The sequence below is a fragment of the Pterocles gutturalis genome, unplaced genomic scaffold, assembly GCF_000699245.1.
Source record: "Pterocles gutturalis isolate BGI_N339 unplaced genomic scaffold, ASM69924v1 scaffold18104, whole genome shotgun sequence".
NCBI lineage: Eukaryota > Metazoa > Chordata > Aves > Pterocliformes > Pteroclidae > Pterocles > Pterocles gutturalis.
The window spans coordinates 1-24,056 of record NW_010136121.1 but is presented as its reverse complement, the minus strand read 5'-3'; the positions used below and the strand labels follow the sequence as shown (position 1 = coordinate 24,056).

Below are 24,056 nucleotides of genomic sequence, written 5' to 3'. Positions count from 1 at the left end.
TCAACACAAAATTATACACATAAAGCATTGTACTTTCAAATATATTAACCAATTAGTTAAACCAGGATTTTCATACATCCACTTTCATGGCAAATCCAGGAGTTTCCTGAGGCATAGAATCTATTTTCCGCAAGTGCAAAACAGTTTTTCAGCTGTGCTGACTCCCCACAGAAATTACATGCTGACCAACTGGGTTCCACCACAGTTCTCAACTGTCTGCCATCACAGAAGGAACTAGAGGAAAAGATTACACATTTTCGAGCTCCCAACTCATGTATCTCAACATGTAGGTGAGAGAGGATAAAATGAACTACAAATGTAAGTTGCCATTTCTAGTCTGAATTGATTTTGTAAAGTCAGTTTGAAAATGGAACCACTTAATAGGTGTACACCCTTCATGTATCGCTCCTCCATCCTTTCTTATTTCAAGGGATTGTCAAAACTCCTTCTATTGCAACAATCATCCAGCTCAGATGAACTCTGCTCTCCTCCATCTTCAATTGTTCATCAGCAATCCTGAGGGCTTTGGTGTTTTGCACTCCTTTAGTTCCTTGTCTGAAGCCATCCGGTTCTACTAGGAAGATTTGTATTTATCAGGAACTGATGCAGGGCTGTCCACTTACTGTTGCACAGCTACAGTCTTGTTGGGATCACAGAGACACGGTGAGATGATTCGCATGACCAGAGTGCTGTAACGAAAGGCTACAGGCTCTTCAAGAAAGAGAGACCAGGAAGACATGGTGAAGCGGTGGAGTTGCCATTTACATGAGAAGAGAGCTGGAATGGATGGAGGTCTGCCTTGGGATGGCCAATGAGCCAAAAAAGAGCTTACGGGAAAGGACTAAAGAGATGACAGGCATGGGTGATGTGTTAGTGGATGTCAGCTATAGGCCACCTGACCAGAGAGAAATGGACAAGGCCCTCTACCGCTAGAAGCAACTTCACATTCACAGGCCCTGGTCCTCAATATCTGCTGGAGGGATAACACAGCAGGACATAAGCAATTCAGGAGGTTCCTGAAGAGCATCGATGACAATATCCTGACCCAATGAGAAGTGGTCTGCTGGACCTCATACTTACCAATAACAAGGGTTTTGTTGGGGATGTGTAAGGCCAAAGGCAGCCTTGGCTGCAGTGACCACGAAATATTGAAGTCCAGGATCCTGAGATGAGAGAGCAGCGCAAAAAGCAAGCACAACACTGCACTTCAAGAGAGCAGATGTTGGCTTTCTCAAAGATCTGCTTGGTAGAGTCTTATGAGATAAGGCCCTGGAGAGAAGGAGGGCCCAAGAAAGCTGGTTAATATTCAAGGATCACCTCCTCAAAGCTCAAAAGCGGTCCATCCCAATGAATAGGAAGCCAGGCAAAAATGCCAGCAGGCCCGCATAGATGAACAAGGAGCTCCTAGCAAAACTCAGACACAAGAAGGAAGCATACAGAGGGTGGAAGCGGGGACAGGTAACCTATTAGGAATACAGAGACACTGCGCAAGCAGGCAGATATGCAGTTAGGAAAGTCAAAAGCCCACATGTAACTGAAACAGGCCAGAGATTTCAAAGGCAACAGGAAAGGCTTCTATAAGCGCATAGGTGAAAAAAATGAAGGCTGGGAAAAATGTGAAACCAGTGCTGAATGGGGCAGGAGCACTGGTGACACAGGACATGGAAAAGGCTGAGGTCCTGAATGCCTTCTTTGCCTTTGTCTTTACAAGCAAGACTGGTCTCTAGGAATCCCAGGCCCAGAGACCAAGGGGAAAGGCTGGAACAAGGGAGACGTGTCCTTGATAGAAGAGGATCAGGTCAGGGAGTACTTAAGCAAACTAGACATGCACAAGTCCATGGACCCTGACAGGATGCACCCATGAGTGCAGAAGGAGTTGGCAGAGATCGTTACAAGGCCACTCTCAATAATCTTTGAATGCTCATGGCAACTGCAGAAGTGACTGAAGACTGGAGGGAAGCAAATGCCACTCCTGGCTTCAAGAAGGATCCAGGGAACTAAAGTACAGTCAACCATCTCAGTGAGCTGACTGAACAACAGATAATGGAAACTATTTTCAGGAACATGAAGGACAAGAGAATCATCAGGAGTAGTCAGTATGGATTTATCAAGGGGAAGTCATGCTTCATCAACCAGATAAACTTCTATGATTAAATAAATTACTGGCTTGGTAGATGAAGGGAGAGCAGTGGATACAGTCTACCATGACGTCAGGAAGGCTTTTAAGACCATCTTAGATGAGCAGACAGCGAGGGGGATTGCAAACTGGTTGAGCAGCCAGTCCCAGAGAGCAGTGATCAGTGGAACAAAGTCTAGCTGAAGGCCACTAACTGTGTACTCTAGGGGTCAATACTAGGTCCAGTCGTGTTCAAAATCCTGGAGTATCTGTCATATGAGGAAAGGCAGAGAGAACAGGGGTTGTTTAGCCTGCAGAAGAGAAGGCTCAGGGTGGTAATCTCATCAGTGTGTACAAATACCTGAAGGGAGGGTGTAAAGATGGAGCCAGACTCCTTTCAGTGGTGCCCAGTGACAGGGCCAGAGGTTATGGGCACACACTGAAACACAGGAGGTTCCCTCTGAACATCAGGAAACACTTTTGCACTGCAAGGGTGACTGAGCACCAGCACACGTTGCCCAGAAAGGCTGTGGAATCTCCATCCTTGAAGATCTTCAAAACCTCTCTGGACATGGTCCTGGGCAAACAGCTCTAGGTGAACCTGCTTGAGCAGGGGCGTTGGACCAGATGACCTCCAGAGGTCCCTTCCAACCTCAACCATTGTGTGATTCTGTGATATGTTGAGATTTGCTTAAAAGAGGAAAGTCACTCCACTGTATTTCCCCTCTTTTATTATTCTAAGTTCTTCCAAAAATAGCATAACAACGTACTTTCAAATGAAATCTGATACAAGAAATCTAACAAAACTAGCTTTGACACACACAAATTTCAATGAAACATTTCAGCACTTCTGAAGTGTCATCATTTTTCATCTAGTTTCATGAGTATTAATTCTAGCACACAAGAGTCTTATTTTCTTAATTGCAGCAGCAGAATTGACTGCGATTCTACTGAAGGTTATAAGTGTTCTGCTATACAACAAAAAAAAAAAATCAGGAGTCATGGAGTATGACCTAATTACAGAAGGAAAGCAATGCAACTACCAACTCAAATAACAGTTAACGCTGTAACAGAAATGTTCCTTCCTAGGTTTATTATAACTTTTCAAAACACTCAGGTACCATCAACATTTCATCATTTCAACTCTATGTAAACTATACTAGCCAACAGCAGCCAACAGCTACTGTTAGCCCAAGATGGGAGAGAAAAACCACGAAGTACTAATGCCCTCTCAGTAGTGGGCAGCTACAAGCATGTGGAAAGCAGAACAAACACCGTATCAGAAATTCCTAAACCAGATCTAAGAGGCTGACAGGCAGACAAGATGGTAGTTAGGTACAGTTCTGCCTACTGATATAGTTAGATTACACTGCCAAACATAATATTTGGCTCTAATTTGGGGATTGTTATTCACATGTACTGGGGTGTGTACACACATACACAGCCCTTCCATCCAGAGTGAACTTCTAATATCCTCAAATGTTACACAGGCTCCCCTTTTGGTTCATGATACGGTATGTGACCATGCTTCCTAATGCCTTAAAGGACTGCAACGGGGTCCCATCACCACTAACAGCTCATCCTTCTGCTGAGCCCATTTGGAATTTTATGAAACAAGTAAAAAACACATCCTAAGATCTGTCTAATCAGAAGACATTAAAACTACCAAAAAAGTCCAGAGAGTCTTTGAATACAATAGAAAATGTTCAGCTGTTATTGATTACCGCATAATCATATTTGGAAAAATGCCATAGAGATTTAAAACTTTAGAAATTCAGTACTTTCAGAGTAGTTTTGTACAGAGCAAACTCATTTAATCTTGAAAGCACCATGACATGACACTACATATCAGCAAGCATGAAAAACAAGAACATCATGGGACTTTACCATGTAAACTACAACTTGAATACCACTAAGGTAGATTTACACTGCAGGCTTGAGCACAGCACAGAGGTACTCAAACTAACTCAGGTACTATTTGCCATTTAGCTCTGCATGCAATGTAGACATACCCTATATGTCTGAATAGATCTCATTTTAAATTAACTGAGCTCTGCAGTACAATATTTAGGCCCTCATTCTGCACCACCGAAGTCAACAATATTTTTCCATCAACTTCACAAAGTGCAGGGTCAGGCTTGTAATCACAAACATACTTCTAATAACAAAACCTTTGTTTCTAACCTAAAGTTGTATCAAGCTCAAACATGAGTTTTGAGAGCATGCAGATTGCTTACAAATGCTTAGAAAGACTGGTTCGGAATCTTTCTTATATATACACACACAAGTCCATCTGTCACAGACAGGCAATGTAACTCAGAATCATGAGATTGCTCTAGTTTTTGTAGTGTCCTGCACACTTCTGATAATTAAAAAATAAAAAATAAAAAAATAGTTGCCACAATGGATTTCTGACCATTCCAACTTGCATATGGATATGATCTCTTCTTGTTGCATCCAGTATATGAAGTTTCACAGTTGCTTCTCAAATGCAAATACCAAGTAGATACCTAAAAAAGAACATCGAGTGTTTCAAGTTTCAGCTTCCTCTGCCACTCAATTAAGTTTTCAAAATGTAAACAGTCTGACACTCTGCCCAAACAACCTGTTAGCAGGTTACTGAAATTATAAAAACTACTATGGCTTCCCAATGAGTAACTCTAGCCTTCAATTCCAGCATGGTTTTAGACATGTTTTCACAACAGAGCTAAGAATGCACAAAAGCAAAATATTTTAAATACTGTTGATAAGGTTAATGCAACACTAAATTCAGTTAACAATATTTCTGAAATTTGAATGTAATTCATTATTATGCCATTCTACACATAATTAATAGTCACTGTTGCATAAAAAGTCATATGCAACTAAGTTTAAAGACTCCTTTGTACACGTATTAATGGACAATTAGGGGTGAAACGATCAATTTCATTTTTTAATCAAAAGTGAATAAACTCATGGTACAAAAATACTGATTTGCTCTTTTAAAATATCATGGACAAATAAGAAACATTTACAAATGCTACGTGGAATTTTCTCAACTCCAGAATAGTATGACTCTAGAAATAGATACTCATACAGTCCACACCAGCACCCTCGGGAAACACTATTTTGGCATATAATCAATGCCAGCTACGTCAGAAATTCTGTGCTTCATACCAGACATATAAGTTAAACCAGTCTTGAGACCATGACTCTAATTAATAATTTATGGATTTCCACTTGAACTCAGCTTTCATTTTGATGGATGAGGTACCGTAGCGACACTGGAAATATTTCAAGATAAGCCTCAGTGACAAAGCAAAGTGAAGTTCCACGTAACAAGCAAGCTGTGCTTCTACCCTAACTATCAGAAGCTTTGTACTACAAATCTCTCCGCAAAAAGAGATTACTTAAAAAATACAGTCATCACTGAACCTTTAAAGGTATAAAAAGCCCCTCTCTATTAGATTAATAGTTTACATAATACTTTTACATTGCTGGAATTAATGTCTGCCTTATGATTCATACCCTTAAAATACAGACAACAATTTAAGACAGCAAACACTCCAATGAAAGATTTTTTCATTCATGAATTGAACAGCTTTTTTTGTTTGTTTTTAAACCACTAACACAACCAGTAAAATGGTCTGCAAAAATGCAAATGCTGGTTGGTTGCAGCAACAGAAGTTAGCAATAATCTCTCTGAGAGTCAATTTTTATCCTTAGAATTCTCAGTCCCTTAAATCTGAGTTTTATTAAACTCAACACTAGAAAAAAAAAAAACTGTCAAAAGTTTTCCATGGCATATGCTCACAAAATTTCAAGACATATTTAACAACACTGTATCCTTTTCAGTGTCTGAGGCATTGACTTTTTTTCTCCTCCCTTTATAAAACATTCAAATACCTCTTCACCATCCATGCTTTAATTATTTCTGAAACGAACAGCGCTACAGACAAAGAGTAAAGCTTCAGACCCTGTCTTCCCAAAACAGAGGGCTAGAGCACCTCTCCTATGAAGAAAGGTTGAGGGAACTGGGCTTGTTTAGCTTGGAGAAGAGAAGGCTCCGGGGAGACCTCATTGCGGCCTTCCAGTACCTGAAGGGAGCCTACAAACTGGAAGGGGAGAGACTATTTACAGGGGTTGATAGTGACAGGATGAGGGGGAATGGTTTTAAACTAAGAGAGGGGAGATTTAGGTTAGATACTAGGAGGAAATTTTTCACTCAGAGGGTGGTGAGGCACTGGAACAGGTTGCCCAGAGAAGTTGTGGATGCCCCATCCCTGGAAGTGTTCCAAGGCCAGGCTGGATGGGGCCCTGGGCAGGCTGCTCTAGCAGTTGGCAACCCTGCCCACAGCAGGGGGGTTGAAACGAGATGATCTTTAAGGTCTTTTTCAACCCAGGCCATTCTATGATTCTGTGGTGAATGTATGTCCCAACTGGATTTTCTTTGATATTGTGCTGTTATCAGTCAACTAGAAAAGTGTACTAAACAGTAGTACAGTATTTAATCCTCTAACACTAGCAAAATTATCGTTTAACACTGGCATCCTCTTTTTGTACATCCTAAGGTAAGGCCAAACTATTTTAGCCCCAAAGTTTACGTGCTAGAAGCTACTTAAATAAAGTAAAATTTGAACTTATTTTACACATTTCCCTCCTAATTTCTTTAGATATGTGCACTACATAATCTATACACAGGCATTTGATTAACACAAATAATAAAATCTTGTTATATTAAAATTTGGGTTTTCTTCCTTAACCAACAAGCTATTTTACACACTTTGCATAGCAGTCATTCAGTCAATACTGAGTTTTCAAAACAATACTTACTTGTTGCTTCCCACTCAGATTTACTCAAGGTTCCCTAGAAGGGGACAAAAAAAAACAAACACAAACCACCACAGTTTCAACAAAAAATTAAGAAACAATAAAACACCAATTTAACTCAGGATTATCAATCTGTCATAGACCAACTTCTAACCACCCACACTGGCTGGCTATTTAGGGATGAGAAGAGCATTACTGTAGACCACAGATACTTATAGCTCAAACAACTATGATAAGTAATTGGAACACCCCAGATAATGGAACACACCTAGATTACACAGGTAAGAGGAGAACAGGCCAACAGTCTGTTGGGCTGGATGCCTCTGCAATGCAGAAGCACGCCGGGTCCCATTACCACACAACAGTGTTCATAGAATGAATCATAGAATCATGTTCATTCTATGAACAGTGTTCCCTGACCTGGCTCAAGCTGCTTTCTGCCCGAAGATGCCCAGCACTCATGCAGAGGTCAAGAGGAGGCCCTATGCTGCAGTGTTATCACCTTCCCTAGGAATACTGCCTGCCTCCACCTAACACCTCCCTGCAGCCCACAAAAAAAAAAAAAAAAAAAAAAAAAATCTCTTTGCAGGAGACTAACTCCCAACCCAGTTCACACATTGTGAAAAAACAGCCTGCCTTGCATCCCAGGAAACCTACATCTACCTCATCCTTCGGATGAAAGCAGGGCAAGAAAAAACTGCTGGCATTTACCAATTAAGAAGCATGAGGTAACAACGAGCTGGTTTTCTGCTCTGCCCACTCCGTCCCTGCCCAGTAAATCCTCACTGTGGGCATGATTTAGCCCATATGCTATCCATGACCAATCCTGACCACATGATTCATCTTTTAAAACACCAGTGAAGAGAAGCTTGTTCAAGCAGATTTCTTCTTTGTCAGGTGACACGGCAGCTGGCAAAAGACGTCTTCGGTCTGACTTGACCATTTTCATGTTCTTAAGCTTATTTCCTAGATGCATTCTTCTTTTTAAAATGTTTAGATTTCAAATAAAGAGAGCAGGTTTCTTTTCCCTCTTGATGTAGGACTTTTACATACACAGTAAAAGGAATACATCTTCAAGAATTCAGAACATGAACAGTAGATAAACCAATGATTAAAAAAAGAAAAATCCAAGTGGAAAAACTTCAAGCTGACAAGCCTCATGCTACATCTATGACAATGACAGAGGATGCCATCTATCAGTAACCACATATGATTTACTAAAACTACGATCTTTACTGAAACTAGTTTCCAGTTTTGGTTCTCTCTTGTCAAAGAGCCTCAATGCATAAAAAGACCTAAAGCTCAGACTGAAAGAACCAACATTACTTATCAGGATTAATTCAGCATCAATAGTTAGGTGAAACCAAGCCTTTGCAAGGTTTCCACCCAGCCTGACTCCCCAAAAGCACAGACAGAAGCAAACACACAGCTATATACTACCCTGAATAGCTAGCCTGGCTATAGATGGAGAGGCAATGGTCAAATGGCAGCAGTTCGCAGGGAAAAATGACAGCAGACATTGCTTGTCCTCCTGCTTCCTTCCCAGGAACATCAGCTGTCCAGACTCCTGTCCATCATGCACCCAACTCTGAGACCAATAGAGAAGAATGAAAGGCTGGGAGGGGACCAGCTGCAGACAACTCCAACACTGTCATGCACTGCTAGGACAATGGAAGAAAGAAAAACTCTCTATAAAAATATGAGAAAGACAGCAAGCTCAGAAAATTAGTATGGGCATTAGAAGACAGGACTAGAAGCAGAAAGATATTTAATTGGACCACTGATCTAAAATCTAATATGACCTCCATTAAAGATGGTTCAGTATTCTTTCAGTAAGATTACAATCATCACAAAGAAAGTTTCTTTTCATTCCAGAATGTGAACAGAACGTAATATTTAATAAAATTGAGGGCAGAAATATAGCGATTTAGTTTTATGCACATAGGACTAGTCTAATTCTAGGAGCTCTGTTCAAAAAAAAAATAAATTGAATGCATAGCAGATTTTAAAAAATAGCATTTACTGAACTTTAATAAAATCGTCTGAGAAAGGAGCTGGATCTTCTTCACTCAAAAAGATAATAGAAAAAACAATTTTTAAGATTTCAAATACATACAGCATTATGAAGAAAGTTTTCAACTCTCCTGTCAGAGGATTAAGAAAAAAAAACTAAAGCTTTAAATCGGTAGTTTGGAGATCCAGAAGAATAAGAAAATTCTCCAAATTAAGAAGAGTTATACTAGAACAGCTGCCAAGGGAGATGGCAAAACACCCCTTCCCTTTTGCATGGTCATAAATTCCTATATCTACCGAATTAAATTAATTTCAGTATGGGGTATAGATTAGATGAACTCCTCAGCCTTGCAGCTCTACGATTTTTCACATGCACAGAAAAATTCATACCAATTTCATTGCAGTTAAAATCAAGAAGGCATCACATGTCTGAAAGGTCGGGACCTCAATTTTAGACACCATTTGCTCATGAAGTAAGAAGGAACTTACCAATGGTAACTTTGCTTTGCCATCTTTGATGAACTCTTTTGCATGCTCATAATCATCAGGTTTATCAGAAACAAGCCTGGAATCACCAAATCTAGAATATGGCTGGAGAACACAGGAAAAAAAGAAGAAATTAATTGTGTAGTTAAGATACATTAGTCACATCAGTCAAGGGTTTGTCACAACATAGCCCAGAACAGAGGTCAGTTAATCATTAAAAGATTCTTAAATTTACATCTCTCCCTCATAGACCTATAAGATCAGGTCTGATATTCCTTGCATCCCAGAAAATCCGACACCCAGGATTTAGAAATTAACTGTTGTATTATGTTTCCAAAACAGGGGAAACAGAATGGGAAACAGAATAACTATAAAAATTATTCTGCGTGTACATCCAATTATGAGTACTACCTAGATAGATCCTCTTTCAGAACAGCAACTGAACAAGCCATCATCTCTCAAGCAAAAGAAATAAGCAACCGTAGTATTTCAATCAGAATGCTTAAAATGTTTTAATAACATAGAGGAGCTGAAACAGAAGTATACAACTGATTCTTCAAAACTAATATATACTTATTAAGGATCCCAGTTACTGCATGGTGTTCTGTACTTAACAATGCAGTCCTCAATTGTAAGTGGCTTAATTTAAGACAACTCTTACTTTTCTAAGAACGAAGCTGGTATGTCAAAGGCTGTGTCATCAAGCTGCTGGCAATATGAGACCACACAAAGCACTGTCCCTTTCAGAGTCAACAAGGACAGTAGTCAAGTCCACCTGCAGCCCATGTGCCTCAGTTTGATAAGTCATTAGATAGTTGACTTGATATTTTTATGCTGAAAAATTCTACTGTTTGAGGTAGGAGGGAAGCAGAGGGAACTGTAAGTAAAAACCAAAGTCTCAGAGATGGCACTGCAAAGCTTCTCTGAAGCTGCTAAAGTCATCCAGGATAAGAGCTTGAGGATAAAAAGGCAAAAACATTGGGCAAAAACATAAGCTCAACTACAGTTAAGTACCATTTTCTTCTACAAACACAGCCTGTCCTTTTACTCCTACAAAGATTACTTTGTCTTTTCAATCGATATTGCTTGCACAAAGGTCCAGCTTTCAGTCTCTCTCTGCTGAGGAAGAAACGGATTGTCATTATCTGACACCAGGCATTATTCTTGTGTTTCTGCTTGCTACTTAATAAAAATTAAAACTTGCCTCAAAATTCAAATTTTATCCACATAACTGACTCACTCTATTGGGTGCTGGTGCCCTGGTGATGGCAGCCAGGGGCTGCAGAGCTAGCCTCTGTGAGGAAAAGCCGGGGCCAGGGCTGTCCCAGACACAGACAGTTCCATCAGCGCCAACAGAGCCACCACAGGGCAAAGCTGAGCCCCGACTGGGGCGCCTCTGGGAAAGCATATTTAATGAAGTCCGAAAAAACCTGCGCAACAGCTGTGAAAGTGGAGTGAGGAAAAATGTGAAACTACGCTGCAGACACCAAGGCCAGAGAAGAAGGAGGGGGAAGAGGTGCTCCAGACACTGGAGAAGACTCCCCAACAGCCCCTGGAGAAGACCATGGTGATGTAGGTTGTCCCTCTGCAGCCCTTGGTGGACCACAGTGCAGCAGCTATCCACACTGTAGCCCACAGAGGACCCCACACTGCAGCAGGTGGACATGCCTTGAAGGAAGCTGCAGCCTGTGGAGAGCCCACACAGGCACAAGCTCCTGGTAGGAGCCATGGCCCACAGAGAGGAGCCCAATCAGGAGCAGCTTTTCTGGCAGAAGCCGCAACCCTGTGAGGAACCAACCCATGCTGCAGTAGTCTGTTCCTGAAGGACTGCACTCCACAGAGAGAATGCAAGTTGAAGCAGTTTGTGAAGGACTGTACCCCATGGGAGGGACCCATGCTGGAGCAGAGAAACAGTGCAAGGAGGAGGGAGAGGCAGAGACAAAGTGTTACAGACTGCCCAAAACGCACATTCCCCATCCCCCTGCGCTGTGAGGCAGGGAGAGAAAGTAAGAAAGGTCAGGACTGAAGGGGCAAAGCTGAGACTGGGAACAAGGAGCGGGTGGGGCAAAGGTGTTTTTGGGTTTGTCTTTCTTTCTCACCATCCTACTCTTATTTTGAAGGGGGGGGTAAATAAATTAAATTAATCTTCTCCAAGTTTAGTTTGGTTTGCCTGTGACAGTAGTTGCTAAGCAATCTCCCCATATCTTGACCCACAAGTTTTTCAAGGGAGTAACAAAGCAGGTTGGTGGTGTCTGGCAGCCAGTCAAGGTCAACCCACCACAGTCGCTCTTTCAGCCACAGGAGTTAAGTTCTGCTACTGGTAACCCTTAATTAATTGCACAACATTCACAACAAGAATTTCAATTATTGCACAAATAATTAACAGGATGTAAAATACTATTTAAATGAAACAAATTAACTCCATATTTACCTCCAAGGCCTGCATTCTCCTTAACAGCATTTTATGCTCCTCATTCTTGACTTTTTCTTCATAGAATTCCCGAAATGTCATTTTGTAGACTAGTTTCATACCATGCTTCTTTGCCATTCTGTCAAAATAATAAGCTTAATTAGGGAAGCTGCAAAATTATTGTAGTTTTATTTTCAAAAGAATAATTTTAAACCACAGTGACATCTTATGGTATTCACTAGGATTACACTTTCTAGAATTCCTTTTTTTTGGTAAAGACATTTAGATGAAAAACTGCACTACCACCACAAACTGTACTTTTTTGAATTAAGACAACAAAATCTATACAGAAGTCATTACAAACATTTCAATAGAAAAATTTCTCTTCTCCCAACACAAAGAAGTCAGTAAGTTCCATGCGAACTTCCAGACAGACTATGCTATTTCCCTGTAATATCATCATCCTCCCATGTCAGCTATTATGGATGTATTTAGAGAACCTCTTTCTACCAGATTTAGTGCCTCACATCTCAATTATATATAGACATGACGGTCATACACTACAGAAGTTACAGGTGTCAGTGACAGATGCTGGTATTTTTCAGAGAGAATTACAAATGAAGTATTTGAAAATATACAGGTTTGAAGTGAAAGCTTAATATTGTTTAACAAACATACTGAGCTTGAATGGCAGGAAAAACCTGAACATGGAAACATTTATCTGTCCCTTGGGAGACAGGCTGGGAAAGACAAACCTGAATTCACCCAGAGGTAACAGCAAAATATATGCTCATGGATGAAGAAGATTTAGAGGACAAAAAACTAAGTCATAGGAAAAATCCTATAACATCCAAAGAAAGTTGTGAGAAGAGAGAGAGAATGAAACCCCCAGAAAAGTGAAGATTAAAGAAGCTAAAAGTTGACAGCACTAAAGGTTTGCTGACAGATCCAACATATCACATACAGACATTCTTGTGTGAGACCTAGTTTAAGTCTTCACAGCTTCTGACCACAGCACCTTCAACTGAGTGCAATGGACAGATTACAGTTGTGGATGGAAATACAAGAAACCTCTTCATTTTGAGAAACAACAAAAACTGAAGAACTGACAAATATAATAAGAAAGCCAAAATATATTTTTCTGCAAGTATTATGCAATGACACACAAGCTAAACAAATGCTTATTATGTTTCACAACTTTCACTGCATAATGAATTCAAAACTTAACTTACTCTTCCAGTAATGGAAAGTAAACCAAGAACTCAGGGACATCAACCACTTCTTCCAAGTGGAAATCATACTTGCAGCCAAACAAGGGATATTCTCCCTTCTTTTCAAATTTTACACTGTATACTTCATTCCCAAACGAATTTGTTTCTGAAGCTTCAAGTCGTTTTCTATAAAATAACATATAAAAAAAAACATTGATCGACCAGGTTTTAATTTAACACGCAGAGAAAACTACACATAAGAGGCCTGAAAGTGTTTCTCCCAGTACTACAGCTTTCAGTGATATCTGTAGTTTCCCAGCTCCCTAATAAGGCAATGAAACCAACAAAATGAAGAGAAGCAGCATACCAGGTTTTAACAGTTTATCATTCCTATACAACATACCAAGGACTAAATGGACCTAGAAAATTAACCTTTAGCCCAGACACAGTCTACATGGACAAGTCAGGCTTCTTGGAACAACTACAGCAAAACCCTGACACTTATTCCCCAGGCTGTGGCTATTTTGCCACCATTTAATTTGCTACAGAAGATTTATGTATGAAGATCTATATACCAGAAGAGCCATGGGTGCAAGGGACAAGGACTAGTAGATTTACCTGTTTGAGTCAAGTTCACACGTGAGATTTCCCTGACTAGAATACAAAATTGTTGCAAAAAACTTGCTTTTGTTTGCACAAATGTATCAGACCACTGTAAGAATGATGATCACTTAACAATGCTCCACAGACTTTTGAAAGACTAACAATATAAAAATACTTACACAAGTTCAAAGCTATTTGGAGTTGTGCCAATGAAATACCCTCCAGGAGAGAGGTTCCCACAAGCATTTTTAAGCATCATGTCAGCTTGCTCATACGTCTCAAATGAGTAATGGTAAACAAACTGACAGCTGCAAATGTCAAAGCGCATATCTGGATCACTGTATTTGGAAGACAAGAGATCCTGAAACAGATTAAGAAGAAAAAAATTTGTAACAAAAGCTACAGAAATAAGCATGATTCACTTAAATCTTCCAAAAAATACACTACTCATAATTCCTTGAAGTTGTTCCTTTCAGCCCTCATTCATTCACAGGTTCAACAAGAACAAGATGAAAAAGGTAAGAGTAAGAAAATGTACTCTGCTACATAGAAAACCATACACAACATTTGGAAACAACAAATTTCAAAGTCATAATGTGCTCAAATTCTTTTCATGTTGTCAAGTAACACCACTACACCTGAAAGGCCAAAACCCAAGGTTAGTTACCTAATAATTTTCAGAGATATTTTACTACTGCAGGTTTATAACCAGCCACCATTTAGCTGGAAACAATTATTGTAATAAAACAAATGTTCAGTTTACTAAGTCTCTGTAATGAGAACTGACCCATTAAACACATAATTGAGAGGAGGAGGGGTTGTTTTAAATATAGCAACTTGCCAGCCCACCAAGTTGTATTTGTCTGTATTCTCACACACATATGTACATGTGTACCAATGTACTCCTCCCCATCCCAGATAAGGAAACCTGTAGCTCCGAAGAACTTGGAGCCCTTGATATTTGTCAGGTTAAAGCTTGCCACAGTTTGACCCTGTATTCAGCAGTTCTCTAACTCTTCTTGCTCAGGCTTCTTTTTCACAATACTAGTAGCCACCACAAATAACGTAGGAGCACAAAAGTTCTTCCCAGGGCCCATGATATGCATTCCATACTTCAAATATTTCGTACTTAACTGTTCTACCCCAGTTTCTCTTCTCTTTCAGACTTCCCATCCACTCACTCACTCCCAGTCTCTACCAGTTCATGCCACATATTGTTAATGTTCTGTATGTGGCAAGACAAAAATGGACGCTCCACATACCCATAGCAATTTTAGCTGTTCATTTACTCCCCCTCCACATTTTGAGAAAGAGATGCAGGAAACTGAGAAACAGTGGTGGGCAGAACTAGACAAGCTGTCAGGAAGATTTTGTTTTACATACAACATAGATGATGGAGATACCAAGTCAGGGAGATGAACTTTTGTGTGCACGGACAGACAGAACAGAGCATGCAACAGAAAACACATGTGCTGACTGGAAGAGGGGAAGCATAACCCCCATTTTTAAAAACAGAAAGAAGGAATACCTGGGGAACTACAGACCAGTCTCACCTCTGTGCCTGGCAAAATCATGGAGCAGATCCTCCTCCTGGGAACTATGCTAAGACACACGGAAAATAAGGAGGCGATTGGTGACAACCAACACAGGTTCACTAAGGGCAAACTGTGCCTGACAAATCTGGTGGCCTTCTACAATGGGGTTACAGCATTGGCAGATAGGGGAAGAGCAACTGACATAATCTACGTGGACTTGTACAAAGCATTTGATACTGTCCCGCATGACATCTTTGTCTCTATATTGGAGAGACATGGATCTGATGGTTGGACCACATGGTGGATAAGGAATTGGCTGGATGGCTGCACTCAAAGAGTTGTGGTCCACGGCTCAATGTCCAAGTGGAGACCAGTGACAAGTGGTGTTCCTCAGGGGTAGGTATTGGGACCAGTGTCGTTTCACATATTTGTCGGAGACATGGACAGTGGGATCGAGTGCACCCTCAGCAAGTTTGCCAATGACACCAAGCTGTGTGGTGTGGTCGATACACTGCAGGGAAGAGATGCCATCCAGAGGGATCCTGACAGGCTTGAGAGGTGGGTCCACGCAAACCTCAAAGTTCAATAAGGCCAAGTGCAAGGTCCTGCACGTGGGTCAAGGCAATCCCAAGCACAAATAAAGGCTGGGTGGAGAATGGCTTGAGAGCAGCCTTGAGGAGAAGGACATGGGGGTGCCGATTAATGAGAAGAACATGACCCATGAACGTGCACCTGCAGCCCAGAAAGCCAACCGTATCCTGGGCTGCATCAAAAGAAGCATGACCAGCAGGTCAAGGAATCTCCCCCTCTAGTCTGCCCTCATGAGACCCCATCTGGAGTACTGCATGCAGCTCTGGGGCCCCCAACATAGGAAGTACACAGACCTGTTGAAGCAAGTCAAGAGGAGGGCCATAAAAATGACCAGAAGGCTGGAGCACTTCCCACACGAGGAGAGGCTGAGAAAGTTGGGGTTGTTCAGCCTGGAGAAAAGAAGGCTCTGGGGAGACCTTGTAGCAGCTTTCCAGTACTTAAAGGGGGCCTACAGGAATGATGGGGAGGCACTCAGCAATAGGATGAGGGGTAACAGTTTTAAACTGAAAGAGGGTAGATTAGATTTAGATTAGATATAAGGAAGAAGTTTTTTACTGTGAGAGTGGTGAGGCACTGGAACAGGTTGCCCAGAGAAGCTGTGGATGCCCCATCCCTGGAGGTGTTCAAGGCCAGGCTGGATGAGGCTTTGAGCAACCTGATGTAGTAGAATGTGTCCCTGCCCATGGCAGGGGGGTTGGAACTAGATAATCTTTCAGGTCCCTTCCAACTCAAAACATTCCACGATAGAAGACTGAGCTGTAATAGCAACACGAAAATATCCCTTTCTCTCCTGGCCAAGGCTCTCTCCTCTCTACCCTGACTGTAATTTTTAGCCAAGAGAGATGACTTGGAAACTGCACACTGTATTCCTCAGAAGAAGGAGAGGCAATCTAGAATCCAAACCAACAACCCTTCCTGCAAGGTTGGGAAGAACAGCTTCAGCCTTGCACAGATATGCTGGAAGCAGGTAGGCTCTGTCCCTCAGCCTGCACCAGCAGAGCACTCTCAGCCTGCACTTCCAGGACGCAAAAGCAGTGCTGCTTACAAGACTGTCTCCTAAGCCTCAGCAATGCATTCAATGTTGCCTCCAGACTGTCTAAGAAATCTGTTCTATCACACAAGTTTTGAAGACATATATTACAGTAATTAAAATGCCGGTAGAAAAAAAATACTGGGATAAGCAAAATGTACAAGTCAAAACAGAAAATGTCCCTTATTCATTCCAGTGTAAAAAAATACATCCACCAAAACAGTTTCCAACATCCCATGCCAGCTACCAGAACAACAGAAATAAGTAGTCATTCCCTGCCCCTTGTCAAGTAAAAGAACTTGAAAGCACCAGATTTACTATCTGAAAAAGACATTCAGGCTTCAACAATGTTACACTGTAAAACAGTAACGAAACACATTTAACTACCTCTCAGTAACCTGCATGGTTGACTCTCCTGACAACACAACAACCTGATCTTAAAAATATACATGTCCTAAATATTACAGCACTAGCATCATTTCCTATACCTGCCTAGCACAAGAACATTAAATCTCCAAAATACTATAAAGCATAGGAACTGTACCTTGGTACTATCTGCTTGTATAAATTCTGCATCAAAAATATGTTCATTGTAACGACATCGGGCTTTCATGTCTTCATATCGCTGCTTGCACTGCTGCACAGAAATGTCAGCAATATCTAAAGAGAGAGAGAAATTTTAACAAAAAAAAGTATGAACTGGAATGATTACAGGAATAGAGCAGATCATTACAGCAGGGATAAAAGCTGACCTTCAGTTACACTTTGATGGGAACAAACACTTTTGTTGCTAATTTGCAGAGAGGGAAGTTAATTTGTAGGAGGTGTTTGGGATTATAACTCTTTGTCACTTTCAGTCTTTACTTCAGAAAAAACTTGTAAACTGTAGATTTTAGAAAGCTCCAATCCCCAACAGTGCAAAGCAAGCCTCCAAAACTTCCAAGTGATGGACACTAGGTGATTGATACTAAGTGCTGTTAGCATTAAGAGTCTAGTATGCATTAGCTACAACAGCTCAGCTCCCAGAGTTTCTCTAACAGTACTGAAAGCTCTTAATCTTTTTACAAATATACAAGATGTTGAAATGCATATATTTGTCATATATGCTGATATATTGCATCATGATTTTTTTAATTTTGTTTTTAAGACTGTTCTTTTCTCAGGCATAGTTTCACTGAATAATATCAAAACTAACAATATGCAATAAATTTATATAAGAACTTTGTCATTAACTGCATTTGAAAACTGCCAACCAGAAAAGAAAGGCAGAAGATCTGTAAAATGTAGAATACCCAGAACAGTTCCCACTACTGGAAGCCCATGAAATTTTTGTATCTATTAAATTTGAAACAATGCTTGCTCTGATTATCCTTGGCATGCTTTTTGGGAGAAGGGAAGATGGTATCTCCTTCCCAACATTTAAGCAAACTAATTAAATGAAAAATTATTTAATCAGACCGGGTTTTTTTGTCAAACCACTGTGGTGTTTGTTTGATTTTTTTAAATGTAACTCTTACATGCATATTTTCAGAACAGTTACAAACACTACAAGAGACGAGATGTGTAAGAAAATACATAAAATATAAAATGTTAGTCTTTTATGCAGTGTTGCACTTTGCCTAAGACAATCTGTGGTAATTGTGTATTTCTTTATTGATAGTAGTTTTTATTTACAAGTTGAACTGAAAGCTCGTTACACAGAAAATCAATGGTTCTTATGCTGCCAATGAAATCAGTATCTTCAGGTTAAAAGACAAAAGACGACTTTTTGACTGAAGGTATATCATTGCATTCTCAGGTCTACTAAAAAAGGAGATAATGAAAGACTGGAGATGTGTTTGTTTTTCCCATAAAACACTGGTGTACTTTCCCTAGAAAGTTATTGTGTCTTCTTACCAGTACAGACAAGTTTTTTAATTCTGCCTTTTTTCCATTTCAGTAAGTCTCCACCTTTGCCACATCCTAGATCCAAAACAGTTATATCACTCTTTTTCCGTCGTACCCGGTCTATAAATTCACCTAGAAAAATAAAGACAGAACACATATGCAGGTCTCTAATTCACTTGTGTTGTACAGAGATCCCTAAAGGACCAAAAGGGTTTGAGAATTTTAAAACATCTCAGAATTTACTTTGCCTATAAGCCTTCTTAACACTACAGACTTAAAACTCTTCTAGAAACCACTAATGATGGTTTCACCACAAACTTTCAAAACTATGGAGAAGATAATGAATATTTTCTGTGCTTAATGTGCTTTGCATGTAACAGGACTGAAGCTCTGAACTGTTTCTCTGGCAGATAATGGCAAACCTGCACATCAGTAAACAACCACCCCACCCGTGAGTGAGGAAACAGGGTTCCCTCTCATTACCATTACAACGAAGGCAGATGTTATTTGAAAGCATAGGAAAGCCTTTTGCAAAAGAGTAAAAGCCAATTAAATGCATCAGTCACAACTTTTCCTTGCATCACATTACAAAAATGCAAAATGCTCTCCACTCAGTCTCTCCTAGGCCTTGCAATAACATTAGATATTTGTTTGCTGTCTTTTTACCCTACATATGCCAATTTCATTTTCTCTTCTGTCTCCACTCTGTCTAGATTATCTCTGCTCTGACTGATGTTGGCATATTATGCAAAATATATCCGCATGCTAGCAACTTTACTTCACAGTAAGAGACATGAAATATGTTTGGATACAACTGCTATAATGTCACACTACTGAAATTCATCATGACTGAAAGGCTTTACCACAGGCTCCAGGGAAGTCTTTATATAAACCGAAACATTGCTTCTAACTGCTCTGATGCAACACAACAAAGAGCAGCATGATAAGACAAATGGTGCCAACATCTCCTGGCATGGATCCCTCTTCATCAATCTGTGGTGCTCTGCCAGTAATTATTTTATTTTTTTGAGATATCTGATGGTTTTGTTTCCTCATTTTGGAATCAATCTGTGGGATAGCAGACTTCACCTTTTATAAAAAGCTCCTGATTCTTAAAGAACTACATCCTCTAGTTTTCCATCTTTTTAAACCGTTGACTATGGGTAACAGAAAACATTTATGTGTTCAAGTTTCCTACAGAATTGCCTAATCTAGACCTAAGGACAGACTGCTATGGAATTATGAGATAGATTTAAATAACAAGAACAGCTCAATCTAACAAGAACAGATAGATTCTTTACAATTTAAAGCTGTACCTTTCTCTTCAAAAATGTCATGAAGGAGAACAGTTTCCAGTATGAACTTTCTCTGTTTTTTCAGATCAGTTTATCTTTAAAACTTTAGCATATATTTGGCACTCCAACAATATAAAACACTATCACAAAGATTCAAAATAAAAATAAATATAGATATTTTATTGCACTTGAAAATCTTCCTATGTATTAAAAGACAAAGTGCCATAATCAACATCAGAAAGCAGAAAAAAGTTTCATTTTGATACAAAAATTAGTTACATTTTATTAAAGTCTAAGCAAACAATTAAGGAAGCTTACCAATGAGGACGCTCTTTGTCCAATTATTAAAGTTACGGAGGTAGAATATGCGTGACTGGCTACGTTTTTCCAGTCCAACTTCTTGAAGTTCATTGTAATGTGCAGCTACAGCTTGCCCATGGCCTGTCTCACGCTATAGAAATTAGGGAAGGAATAGACTCAAGCAGTGAATTCTTTCTCTTACTTTTTAATTTGATCAAAAGACCTGTGTTCACATTTAAGAAATAAACAAGTAATACTATGAAGAGTACCATGATAAGATACATAAAAATGTTTCCCATATCTTTCCTGGTACTGACATCAGTACTTCAATTATCACAGAGACATCTCCCTTAAAAATTTAATCCCCTTTCCAGTTGGTCCAAGTAATTTCTGATGGATGATGCCCAGTACATTTTCTTCACAGAAATAATTAACTTTCAGTTCTCTAATACTCTCACCACTCTCAAAGAATGAGTTTCATTCCCCTCAAGCCTGGGATAAGAGGAGGATGTTCCTTCTGGAGGAACTTTAAGCTTCTTCAAAAATCCCGTTTCAGAAATTCAGTGTTTACATCTAACAGAAGTGTATAAACTGTCAATTTAACCAAAATGCCAACTAGTTGATGTTGCATAAAGCCCTAAGTGGATGATCCAACTGCCAGAGCTTTAAATAGGCTATGGTAAGGGAATGAGAGTAATGACTTGACAACATATCCCATTTAATGCTTAACAGTCAGCTGTAGTCTCTGCTTTAGCCTTAACTGCAAATACTCCATGAGATTTCTCTCCCATGTCACATAGAGAAGCAGTCTACATCCTGATATTATGCTCCTAACATTTCTTCACCTTGAAAATTATCTTCAGTTACACACATGAAATTAAAATAAATTATAAATAAAATACAAAGTAACAGAACAGGGAGAACCAACGCAAATTCTGAGAGGCACAAAAGCCTTTGAAAAAACAGCACAAATTAGACCGAAGGATTCCCAGTTAAAACCTGCAAACATGCCACAAAGCTCCAGCCAGTACGAATTCCCACAGCAATTAAAAGCATTCCCAACAGTTGACTATAAAAGTCAACATCGCGATATCTTATTATTCAAACAGTAGCTCCTCAAGGGAAAAGAAGGAATTCTTCAGTGCTTCACATAATTTTGGTAACCTTCAGCATAAACACAGACATACTAGTCTATCATCTCTACAACCCCATCATCTGTTTATTACCACACTCGGCTGACTGATGCTAACAAACATTTTGACCATTTCTAGTCTTTTTTTTAGGGTAAGCACAGATGGCTCCCTGAATGGCCACTGAAGGTGATGTAAGCTAGAATGGCTGACTTTGACAAGTGTGGGGGACACGTTCATACACTCCACTAATGCATCTCAGCTGCTGCAAGCACAGTTGCAAGCAGCCATCAGCAAAAACATCTAGATGCTGGCAGCTGCGTTCAATGCAATCACCTCCCTACACCCTTAAACTACACAAAACCAACGTATTTCTTGTCCACCTAAACCTTATCCCAGAACTACCTTACTAAAAAGATGAAAGAGTTAGTAATGTTTCTACCACAACAAAGGGCACCCTTTATTTTACGAGATTGCTTAGCCATAAATTAACATCCTGGAAAAACTGTGATCAGAGAAACAAAACACTAGGTCAAAGATGCTTTCAAATTATACTCGAATATCCCAAAAGGTCAAAATTAAACCAGCTAGTACAGTTATCAGCTTCTACAAGCTCATACATAATAAAGGACAGCGTTATATCAAACATTATCCTCTTCACCCTCATAGTTAAAAGGACAAATATTTTCTGCTACTCTTGCAGTCTTAAAAAAAAAAAAAAAGCAGCATCTGTAAACCTTTCTGTACTTCACTTTGCTAACAAATCATACTGAAATTATATGACACGGGATGCAGTTCGTAGAGTTTTCTAAATTACACAACACCTTATTGAGCAAATTAGAGGGCAAAATCTATCTTAGGGAAGAACCTCCCTTTCACAGATAACTATGCTAACATATAAGATATCAACATACAAAACACATCAATTCAAGACACATGACTTGTACTAGTGACAGTAAATCCTGCACTACGCTACCAGATTGCTACCACATAGACCATGGAACAATAATCTTAGACTAAACCTGTGCTGAGATCAGATTTCTTAACATTCTAATTACTGGCCCTCTTTCTCATCCATTAAGCCCAACATAACTTCTGAATGTATTATTTTTCTTGGAAGCTACCCACAAATTTTGACATTTGGTGCTTCATGCTGGTTCACGTACATTTAGCATAAATAATTTGAATCTTTTCTTGAGCTAAGGCTTTGAAAAAAAGACTTCAACACAGCTCAAAATAAATTATACTCACTACTTTCTTAGAAGGCTCATCTTCCGGATCTAAATTCTTCCTTTTTCCTCTGACATCCTGATTATCACTATCAACTTCTTTAGTGTTTTCAGTGGAGTGCACTGTACCTGAAGTTGTGCTACCGCCTTCACAACCACTACCTGAATCTGCCTCTGAAGTACAAGCTGTTTTCTCCACTTCTTCATCCAAACTCTTCTCTACTTCCTGTTCTTCTGTCTTGGTTAAATCAGCCATTTCTGACAGTTTAGTCTCCTTGTCCATTGATCAGAATGGAAATCTACAGAGGGGGCAAAAAAAACCACACCAACTATTTTCAGTGCTGAATTTTACTTACTCGTGGTTATGGACATGACTTTCAATGATAACACTGGCATTATAAAAAAAAAAAAAAAAAGTAACGCCTTCGCCCTAGACAACATACAGACTTCAAATTTGACTATTTATTTAATACAGATAGCACAATAAAATATGTCTAATTTCAAAGTACTCTCATTCTAAGACCAAATTAAGATAAATCTTTACTTTCTATGTTTGAGTCTTTCTTAGCTATCTTTATTGATTCACCTGCGAAGTGTAATTGGTTTTGAGTGTGTAACCTCCATTTTCTGCTCCCCATAAAAAGTAGCCTACAAATCAGTTTGTTTAGAACCACAAGCTGCCAGAGTCCCTCAAATTAATAAATGTATTACTTAATCTCATACACTTTCAAATGGATGCCCTCCACAAAAAAAACCAAGGTGGACTTCAAGAGGAAATTCTCGTTTCAGTTGTGGATTTTCAAGTTTGCCCAGAATATCCACTATGCCTCCAGCTTAACTCATACCAGGAATCTTTACCTGTAACTGCCTTTCTGTATCTCCACAAATATCTCATTTGGTCTCCAGCACATCCCAGCCTTCTTTAGACCACTGTCACCTACCTTTCAATAAGGCATAGGAGAGGATAATTTGGTGACTCCTTTTCTAAAACACTGGCCTGATTAGGGCCAAAACGTATTCATTACGTGGACCACCATACAGAGCCCCCAGAAGAGCTTTCCTCAACAGATGGCCTCAAAGCACGCCTTGTGGAAATAATTTTTCCACGGTGGCACAGCACTGAATCCAAGCTTCCGAAGAAGCACCCCTTTCCTTATCTTTACTCAGCTGCTCCGAGCACTTTACCAGGTGCTTTTAAGGCTTAAGTTCAGAAACGGTCAGAATTTCATAAGTGGTGATGGCAAACAAGTGCTCAGGGGGCCGCTCCTCTGGAAGAAAAGCTGGAGAACTCAAACTTCTGGGAAACCGGGCACGGGACGAGACAGCGCTCGCGGCCCACAAAGCGCCAAGAAGCGACAGAGGCCGTGGCGCCACCTCCCCCCTCCGTTTAACGGCCTAGGCCCTGGGGACT

At 39.9% G+C, this 24,056-nt stretch overlaps 1 protein-coding gene across 2 annotated transcripts; it reads right to left on the bottom strand.

Annotated features, from left to right (window-relative positions):
- Nucleotides 1–3,908: 3,908 nt before the first annotated feature.
- Nucleotides 3,909–22,950, bottom strand: RNMT (RNA (guanine-7-) methyltransferase). 2 transcript variants are annotated; one of them, XM_010082197.1, is made up of 11 exons: nucleotides 22,668–22,901; nucleotides 21,513–21,521; nucleotides 20,305–20,431; nucleotides 18,701–18,823; nucleotides 17,349–17,464; nucleotides 13,828–14,009; nucleotides 13,067–13,231; nucleotides 11,856–11,973; nucleotides 9,428–9,529; nucleotides 6,929–6,962; nucleotides 3,909–4,626 (listed from the first exon to the last, which is right to left on the bottom strand). In XM_010082197.1, exons 1-11 carry the CDS (start codon nucleotides 22,899–22,901, stop codon nucleotides 4,589–4,591), a joined length of 1,248 nt encoding a protein of 415 aa, XP_010080499.1. In that variant the 3' UTR covers nucleotides 3,909–4,588. The 2 variants fall into 2 exon arrangements, with proteins under 2 accessions (XP_010080499.1, XP_010080498.1); XM_010082196.1 differs by lacking the exon at nucleotides 21,513–21,521 and having other exon boundaries at nucleotides 20,305–20,437; nucleotides 22,668–22,950.
- Between the last annotated feature and the right edge of the window lie 1,106 nt (nucleotides 22,951–24,056).